This window comes from Gallus gallus, chromosome 15 (assembly GCF_016699485.2).
Source record: "Gallus gallus isolate bGalGal1 chromosome 15, bGalGal1.mat.broiler.GRCg7b, whole genome shotgun sequence".
Classification (NCBI taxonomy): Eukaryota; Metazoa; Chordata; class Aves; order Galliformes; family Phasianidae; genus Gallus; species Gallus gallus.
In genome coordinates, this window is record NC_052546.1 from 8,064,085 (window position 1) to 8,074,303 (window position 10,219).

Consider the following 10,219-nt stretch of genomic DNA (forward strand, 5'->3'; position numbering starts at 1 on the left):
CCAAAACCTAAATATTTTGCTAATTACTTTTCCCATTGAGCAGATTATAGGGGATGTTGCTCAGCTCATATCAGTGAAATACAGTACTTTACTGATCTTGGAAAACTACTTGGATTTGTTTTTTTTCCTGAGCTCTCCTTTCTCTTTCCAAAGGCCAGCTACAAACTTCCTCTGTTCTGAAACTTTCCCCCTGCAGACTGGACCAGATGCAATTATTTCCTGAAATATTTAATCCAGCAGTGTTAACTTTGTCCAGCTGAAGTAAATATAAGTGAGCAAAGACATAAAAGTAAAAATTTAACCCTGCTCCCTGAAGCCAAATGCCCACTGCCGTGCCAGCAGGAATGAGACAGACACAGAAGCCAGTGACGACACAGACACTCAGTGCACTGGACAACCAGCTCCTGAGCTAGAGATGACTGGCTTCCTATCAGACCTGGTGAGTACGTGGTGGGGCACTGACATTTGGGATATTTTTGTGTGCTATCAGTGCATCGAAGAAAACAAAATCACTATCTCTGTCAAAACAACACGGCTCCTATTTGCAAAAAGTACTTTGGAAGTGATTCTACACACTTTTTCAGGGTATTGCAGATGTTTGCACTTCTTATGCTCTGTCTTCAATCTTTGTCAGAGCCTACCTGCAAAATCCTTGAACAAGTGAGATGTTTCTGGAGAATGAAAGGCACAATTAAGGAGCAGCCTGATGCAGCTACAAGCTTAAGATTTTCTTCTGCTTCTGCAGGTACAATACCAGGGACTCTTCCAAATGGTCATTGTCCTGGGGATCGGTGGAACATTCCAAATTGGCTTTCAAATTTCTACCATCACCTACATGAATCAGGTAGGTAAAAGCTCACATAGCAGACTGGCAAATGGAATCACCAACTCCATATCCCTTTCTTGGCATGCTCCTCTCCGATAGTTAGAAAGGATTTAATCACTATATTCTCCTCTTGTGATTAATTCCCATTACTATGCTATCCTGTAAAGCAGAACATGTCAAAGTGTTGAAAACAGAAGAAAATAGAGAGATCTGCAACTTATTGTTAATAGAACTGTTGCTCAAAAAAAGCACTGACAGATGTGCTGCAAGTTTACAGGGAGACGGATGTCCCATGTGGCTACTCCAGTGATACCAAATGACACTCTCAGAGCTTACCCATCTTCACATAGGGAAGTCAAACAGAACAAGTCAAGTGAACTGTGCTCTAACTGCTTCTCTCCACTGACTACAGGTAAAACTTCCATTTGAGACACTGGAACTTAAGGGAGGACATTAGCAAATGATAGAAATCACCTTATAGCAGAAGTGTTACTTTCAGGCTTCAGAGCACAGAGTTCTAAGTAAGGAAGGATTTAGAAACTGCAGTGATCACGTGCAGTTCCTCATTACAGATCTGTGTCTTAGTGCCTCAAATTTCAAGAACAACCAAACAAAGAATGATCTCCTAGCAAGAGAATCAACATAGCATACTCTATTACTTTATGCCTACTGGCTAATGAAAACTTCTAGAGTCTATATGAAATAGAGATTTTATCTAAAGCAACAAAGTTATGTTATAAATGTAATAAAATACATGCTGTGGAGTCACAGTTATTGTTAATGATCCTTTTTGCTCTGTCTCAGCATGTTAAGGCTTTCATTAATGAAACTTGGCTGGAGCGATATGGCTACCCCATCCATCAGGATAACCTCTTGTTCCTGTGGTCTCTCATTGTGTCCATCCTTGGTATAGGAGGTCTTTTGGGTGCTTCAGGAAGTAGATACCTGACTGTCAAGTATGGCAAGTATGTATGTTTAATGAGAATTTGTCAAGTGAATCTTAATTTAAGGAAATCACTGTTGAGGTTTTAAAAGTTTTTAAATGTGAAGCTGATTTAAAGGTACAGTAGCAGCTGTACACAGCCAGCTTGGCAGTGATGCCAAGTTGCTGCTTCTTGCCTGTATCCTGTGTCACTAGCTAACCAAGTATGCTTCCAGCTTGTCACACAAGATGTGCATACTAAGGCTGGCTCAACTGGAAAGGCTGCTCCCAGCTGAAGGCAGAGGGGTTTCTTGGAGATGCTACTCAAAATATAGCAGCGTTGAGATGCTCCTAGGTGCTACATCAGTGTCACATTGCTCCCCTTCCTTGTTTCACTCTCCCTGGTTTACTGGGAAATGAACTTCAACATGTGACCCAGAAAGGACACAGTAGAGGCTGGCAGGTCCTGTCCCAGAAGTCACAGTGTCCCCACATGCCTTCCAGGGAATCTGGAAGTAACCTTTTTTCCAGTACCTTTCTCTGCCAACCATATAACAGATATCCTTGGCTCTAGTGAATTTTCCCTGTTCAGATCCTGAGCTAGCTGGATGACAATAATTCTGTGTAGGAGGGACAGAGAGTGTTCAGAACCAATAGGAGAAGGACTTTGTCTTGTACTGGACCATATATGCATAAGTTGACAAAGTGAGCAAGATGATTTTACCCTGTGCTCCTATGTTCCAGGAGCTTAAATGCCATTTCTCTCCTGATCTACAAAAATGTTTCATGTGCTTGCATTTACAGAAAAAAATGTATTCTGTGCAACAATCTATTAATGATAACTTCAGCATCTATCATGGGCTGCAGCAAAATGTCCAAGTCCTTTGAGATGATTCTCATTGGACGCTTCCTCTGTGGTGTAAGTGTAGGTAAGTGATTTCTCCCACAGGTTAAATATTACATCCTTATTCAAAATAGATAACCCTTCACTAAGAGGAAAAAATCTTAAAGTCTGTGATCCTTTGTCAGAAGATATTCTACATCAACCAACTATAAGGAGTATAGTTATAAATAATTTTGCAGATAACAAATGAAATTCAGCTTTGCCAAGTGTATAAATATTCAGAGCTGTCATAAATGTTCTGATACAATTGAAAACTTTTCTAGTGGAAAAATAGATATAGCATTACCTTCATTTTGATGGATAGTACTCAAAATTATATGGAATATAGTTTAAATCTAGTGCTCTCGTATGGCTTCAGAGAAACAGACCATTCAAAATCATGGCCATTTCATTTTGACTCTGAGCATATTTGAGGAATGTTCTACAAGGGTGTTCAATCTGCTTCAAAGCAGTAAGTCCCTGGGGTTAGTGAAAGGAGCTGGACACAATCTAGTAAATTCACTCCTGGCAGGTAGTCCACGTGCATAGAAAATAACCTGTGCTAGTGTCAGTATGTCTTGTACTTGTTTCCTATGCAAAATGTTGCTTTTCCATTTAGTTTTGGATATTCACGAGGATGCCTTCTTTTTTTTAACTGACTTCATTAGAAATTAGTGTCTATTTTTCAAATAACCAAGTTCTGTAAGTTACTGACATACAGATGTATTGAAGAACAACATTATTTCAAGAACTGCTCACCCACGGTCACCCTGCTATGATCTAGAACCCCTATCTTGTCTTATGTAAAGACCTAATTTTTGCTATGGAGGCTGCATATCTCCACCATTTTACCAACACATGAAGACAGGAGAAGAAAATGTTTTCAAACCAGATTAGAGGGGCTGTGACTATCATATAAAGAAAATACTCATGATCCCAGACTAGATTTCAGAATTTCTGAGTTATTAAGTACTTCACTGATAGCTGGAAACATCAACTCTGCTCCAAATCATCAAAATTATTGCTGTACATTGAAAAGAAATACTTGCATCTTCTCTCAAGTCATGCACAAACCAACATTGAAGCACCATATACTGTAACCCACAATGGATCTACCGTACCAGATCTTCTATAACATCATTTCAAACAGGGCTGAGATTATACATTAACTGCAATCAAATTAAACACTACTTCTCGCTGTTTAGTTACTCAGCTTTTGTATATTCTCCTTTAAAATGTACTAAGACTAAAAAGAGACACCATGATGAGGCAACACCCCACAGGTGTACAGTTCTTAAGATCAGGAAACTGCACTGTGCAAAGAGGACAGGAACCATTTCTGTAGAAATGGTTAGAAAGCCTAGTACTGAAAAATCTCATGCCTAGGTTGAGGTATGAGAAACAATTTGGTGCACAAGGCAGCTATATAAGTGCTGCTTATTAATTTACATTCAGTTTTATTTCCCATGGTTATGAATGTCTTCTTCTTCTCTCCCATAATTTCCTCTTCACCTCAAGGCTTTTCTACTCCTCTGCATCATCAGTATGTTGGGGAAATTTCCCCTAGGAAGCTACGTGGATTTGCAAACTCTACTGCCTCTTTCTTTTGGTCACTGGGAAAAGCCGTAGGGCAAATTGCAGGACAAAGGTATAGTACAACTGATTTCCGACCCAGTTCATATCTGGATCCTTCTATCTTTTGCTTCTTCTGCTGCTTTTCCATCCATTTATTTCTCTTCTCAAAAACCAATGCAATGAACTTTTATTCTACACACACTTGTTTTATTCCTGCCAGGGAGCTGCTGGGCAGCCAGTCCCGGTGGCCCATGCTGATGGCCTCCTGTGGAATTCCTGCACTGGTCCAGCTGTTCACTCTGCCCTTCTTCCCTGAATCCCCGCCATATCTCCTCATGCATAAAGAAGACCAGGAAGGCTGCAGGAAAGGTAACTGAGTGCTCTGTGTTCCTGTTCCTTACTTGGCTTTCAGTTGGTTTGTGAGTTTTCTCTCCCAGTGCAGAAAAAAGTTTCTCCCTGCTCATTTCTGAGATGACTCTGAATACCCACTAAGTACATTTTTGTTATAGTCCTCACATAGAACATGAAACTACTCCTGTATTACAAAATCTTTCATACTAAGCTGTTATGCCCTGAGCAGTATAAATGATAAATGACAAATGACAAATGGCTGTTTGCACTGCAGGGCTCCACAAGGCACCGCTCAACTCTATGTTGTTGGCTGTGTACCAAGCTTGTACCCTGAGAGAATGAGGAAGGGGTTAATGTGGACCCATGGGCAGGGAGGAAGTCATTGTGCTCCTCACTAAAGCCCCTGTCTCTGAACAAGCCCCTCTTGTGAAAGAGGGGACAGGGCTCCGGAACACACCATACGACATCTTTGCCTCACACTGCAGACACAGCCCATGCATGTTGTTCTGACAGAGATATGCATCACTCACTTAAATTCCTCAGTCACCAAACAAAAGAGACAAATTAACATGGCAGGTCTCACTTTCCTTCTCCTCTACAGCCATAAGGCAGCTTTGGGGTGAAGGCCATCACCAAGCAGAGATTGATGACATCATGAAAGAGAAGGCAACAATGAAAAACATCAAGATCTTGAGTGTCCTGGAACTAATGAAAGACCCAGCTACCCGCTGGCAGCTGTACATGATAATTATTCTGACTGCCTCAGTTCAGCTGTGTGGCATCAGTGCAGTTGAGTGCATTTCCCCCTTAAAGTCTTAAAATATTTACAGCAACCTTAAAGAAGACATCATGGCTCTCAGGAGCTCCTCTCATTTTTCCCAGGTTTCCCAGGCCACTATTTGCTATCTGCCAACCCTTCTACACAGCAGCAGTTGCCTGCAGAGCTTGGCCAGGCTCTCCATATGACATCTTCTTGCCCAGCTCTTGGTCATTGCTGGAGTTACCATCCTCTGTATTTAGGATCACTTATCAGCGATTTTTGGCAGCTGCTATGAGGCCCCAGAATCTGTTCCTACAAACAAGCCCACCCTCTCTTGGCAAAATCTACAGCACAGTTTTATGTTACTGCTCCCATGTGTCAGCATTCTAAGGGATGCTGATGTGTTGGGATGGCAATATGCTCACTCTACCTTTAGCCATTAAAGCATGCTCACGGTTCTGGCGACTTCTGTAGTCCCCCTTGTCTTCTCCAGATCAGAACCTTTCTGAGATCATTTTGAAGCCACAGCTTTGCAATTTCCTGCATGACTCTTCCACGTCTAACTTCATGCTGCAGCAACATCTGTGAAGGAAACACACATCTGAGTGTGAAATGAAATCTTTATCATCTTAGCAAATCTCCAAATAGAGCAGAGATACTTTAAAAGAAAAGATGTCTGTTTTATTTCCACATGATCCCATAACCCACGCTCTTCTTTCTTGAGAAGGAAGAGTATATCCTACAACATTGTTCTTGGTTGGGCTCCAAAAGTGACATAACTGGCTGTTTATGAAAGCGCCTAAATGAGGCCTATGCAAACCTAATTACAGCAGCTGGAGATTTGTTTATCACAGAACTTTATCTTTCATCAAATTAATTAATTTGATAACGTTTTATAATGTTTTTGTCTGCCAATAAAGTGAATACTACCAGAAAGAGTGCACAACTCTTACTCAGCAGCTGTGCTGCATGCTCCTTGGTTGCCAGCTCCTATCCAGGTCAGTGTCACACAGACATGGGTAAGAAATGACATTCTTTCTTCTCTTATTGTTCTGTGTTTGTTGTTTTTTTCTCCTCTAGATTTATTTTTATACCTTTGAAGTCCTCCAGGCAGCTGGTTTTGAGGAAAGAATGGTCTACTACATGACCCTCTCTATTGGACTTGCAGAACTCTTAGCCACTGTAGTCTGTGTAAGTCAAGTCATGTTACTATGGGAATGTATCACTGTTTGCTTTTCTGGCACTGACACCAACTGTGATTTCTGTCCCTCAGAGCTCCATCATTGAGCGACTGGGCAGGAAAACACTCATAAGAGGAGGCTACTGCATCATGGGTTCACTGCTAGCTGCTATCACAGTGACCCTCTCCCTACAGGTTAGGAAACTCTTCTCCTAGTAGTTTTCTTTCCATTATCTATTCTGTTTTATTCTTACCTCTGCTTGTAGGCAGGAACATGTTTCTGAGAAAGGAAAGTGAAGCTCAGAAGTTCTCAAATAACCCTCTGCACATAGGATTAATCTTTCCCTCAGCAAATGCTCTCTGCACCCCTGCCTCCCTTTAAGCAAGAGCATAGAAGGAGTGCACAAAGCATGGAGAAGGTAGCCCTGATTCCTGATATCATCAGGCTGCCAAAACTGAACACTGGTCAGCACAGATCAAAATGCAGTCATTGTCCTTTCTAATTATGCATTTCTTAACAAGTAAGCAACAATTAAAAAAACAGACTCTTTGATGTTCAACTTTGCTGCAGGTTTCCCTGGGAATGCACATACTTGTTCACAGACGGCAGAGTAGTTCAATTCTTTATTACCCTGTCAGTGATGTAACTTCTTCAGAAACAGTTCTCTTGGATTACCACTATTCATCTAAGAGCTGTTCAGCGGATACTATTGCAAAATTAACGTTGAAGCAAGGTGGCAGCAGACTTCCATTTCTGTTTCCATCATGAAGGGTCTTGGTATCTCCAAGAGAGATCTTTTCCTAAAGCATTGTGTCCTATATCTTCTTGACTAAGATCTAGGAAAGCTCCTTTTCAGTAGAAATTATTATAGCTATTACCCTGTCAAAAGCAATGAAAGATATAACTTGGTCTTCCCATATCTCTAAGGGTTAGGGGAAGCACTGTGGGATCAAGGAGAAAGGAGGACATGGTGGAAAAGTACTATTCAGACATCCTTTAATTGAAGGCATCTAAGCTTGACAGCTGCTCTGCACCAGCAAACTTGATTCTCTGCACACCTAGCAAAAATCTCAGGGCTCTGTCCCTAGGAAAAAGGACTCACATTTCTCTTTTGGTTCTCACACACCGTATGATGTTTTTTACTGAAGAGACAGCGTTGGAAAACTTTTCTCACCTACAGTTATTCACAGAATTCACACAGAAATTGTTTTTTCCTTTGTTTTGTTGTGTTTTCCTAGGATTGGTATTTCTGGATGCCATACTGCAGCCTCTGTCTGATTATCTTATTTGTAGTCGTCTTTGGGCTTGGGCCAGGTGAGTACTTCATTCAAAAGAAGTAAAAGGATCAAGTCATGTACGTTCCAAATATGGCTGGGGAAATATTGCATTATACAGTATATAGCATTTCACAAAGGTGAGTTCATTTAACCTAACCCTGTAGTCACATAAGCATCGGGGGTCCAGTCGGTGTCCAGAAACTTCAGTGCCATCAGGTTTGGGTTTTTATAATGAGAGACCGATGAAAGGAAAGAGCAAAAAGTATTCACCAGAAAATCACAGAGAAACAGATTGAAAGCAGATTTTTTAGAAATACTAAGAAAAAAAAAAAAAAGAGAGAGAAAGAAAAGTAGGGATACTTTTAAATTTATTGTCATATACTCTCACATTGTATCCCACATAAACAGCAGCATAGAAGACCTACTTTGGATTAACTCTTTTCCTCGCTTATCCTACTAACTCCTTGTGAACTTATAAAGCTTATTTATTTTTAAAATACTTGCCTTCTCACATGGTAGGTGAAATTATTTCCCTAACTCAAAGCCATCAAAGTTCTGTGACTTCAAGACCGTAACTGAAACGCCCAGGAAGTGAATCTGGAAAGATTGCTCATCGCTGATCTAGTAATATTGCACTGGGAATTCTTGCTTGTAGCAATAATTGGTATTTCACACTTATGCAGCTTTTTTAATTAGAAGATTTTTTGAAATGCCAACAACTCAATTCTTAAATCTCCCCCACAAAATTTGTTTGAAGAAATTAATATTTAGATAAAGTGATGTCTAACAGTTTATAAGATGCCACAAACACTTTCTTTTCTAAAAGACAGTGACATACTGAAGCCTCTTGAATGCCAGCCAACAACAGTCACATCTTTTTGAAGATCCAAATCTTCAAATCAAACACAATGAGAAGTAATTCTTACTCCTCTTCCTTCTTAGGTGGTGCCACGGTTTCCATGAGGGTTGAAATTTTCAAGCTGTCGTGTAGACCACCAGCCTTTGTGATCAGTTCAGTTTTCAACTGGCTGGGTGTCTTTGTGATCGGAACAACCTTCCCATTCATCGTGGTGAGTGACTTACCCCAGGGCGCTCCCCAGGCGTGCCATGCTCCAGAGCTGGCCATGGGAGTTGGAAGAAGAGCAGCAGGAGATGTTCCAAGAAGGTGACAAACAAAAAGATATGCTCATCTTGCTCTCTTTCTCACTCTGCTCTTCCCTGCAGGAAGGACTCAAGCACTTCTGTTTCCTCATCTTTATGGGCGTACTTTTCACTTCAGCAACAATTTTCCATCTGTTCCTTCCAGAAACAAAAGGGAAGTCGATTGTGGAAATAACAGAAGAGTTTAATAAGCTAAACTTCAAAAAGAAGAAGGTTCCAGCAGCTCCAAACCATGTCATGGAGGAGGGTTACACTTTCTGCACCAGGCTGTGACTGGCTGGTACAGAGGTGGCAAGCATTCTTAAAAGGAAGAAAGAAAAGATGTTTGTTGTTTTCTGGCTAGCAAGTTGGTCATATGGACTATCAGCTTTCATTATCCATCACCTACGAGGTTTTTCTTTTGTCAAAACAGCACAGTTCTAAAGCACTCCACTCTGGGCAGCTGAGAAAAGGGATGATGACTGATATTAGCGGAATAGACTTGTATAACTCATGCACATCTTGGCTCAACTTGCTGATGTGTAAATCTCTTCCATAATAGAGCAATTAATACACACTGAAACTACATGTAGAATTTCTAAACATTCTGCTGACCAGACAGAAAAGGAAGACTTATGATCCTTTCTCTCTCTATGATTCATGAGTTTGTATTTACAACCCTGAAATAGCAATAGTAAAGTTCTTGGCTTGCTATCTCTGGCTAGATTTCAATTCACAATAGATTAAAGAAAAAGAAATAACAGAATAGGACAGAAAGTCTTTGTTTCTTTAGACTGATCAACCACATCTTTCCAGATTCCTGTACTTAATGCCACAATTTTCTTCTGTTATCAGACTTTCATTCTAGATTGTCAAAATTCAGCACTTTTGGATTTAAAACTTTCGGTATCAGAAGCTGTCCTTGCTTAGGATTGCATTGAATTATTTTATTTAAAATAAAAAAAAAGGAAGAAAATCAATCATTTGATTTTAAGATCAGATTTATTCATGAAATGAATAAAGAATGAGTAAAAAATTCCTACACAGCTTTACTTGTTTCAGTGGCAATACAGCTCACAGATGGAAACCAGTCACCAGAAAAAAAGAAGCACGAGGAGCCCTTTCAGATACTCAGTGCTATCACTTCATCAGCATCATCACCATAAGCCTGTAACTACCCCTCCAGGATCAGACTACCTCGTGGGCAGTGAAACACATAACAATATGCAGTGGAGTGCAATATACAAAGTAAAATCTAAACACTACATGTAGATAGTAAAATAAATGTTCCTTTTTATCTCTGA

The 10,219-nt window shown here is 40.4% G+C and overlaps 1 protein-coding gene across 1 annotated transcript; it reads left to right on the plus strand.

The window, feature by feature from the left end:
• The first annotated feature begins 346 nt into the window (after positions 1 to 346).
• Positions 347 to 10,219, plus strand: LOC101751878 (solute carrier family 2, facilitated glucose transporter member 11-like). The gene is made up of 12 exons (XM_004934332.5): positions 347 to 439; positions 746 to 844; positions 1,631 to 1,791; positions 2,553 to 2,677; positions 4,150 to 4,279; positions 4,427 to 4,575; positions 5,159 to 5,346; positions 6,398 to 6,508; positions 6,591 to 6,692; positions 7,737 to 7,812; positions 8,718 to 8,845; positions 9,000 to 10,219. Exons 1-12 carry the CDS (start codon positions 416 to 418, stop codon positions 9,207 to 9,209), a joined length of 1,503 nt encoding a protein of 500 aa, XP_004934389.1. The 5' UTR covers positions 347 to 415; the 3' UTR covers positions 9,210 to 10,219.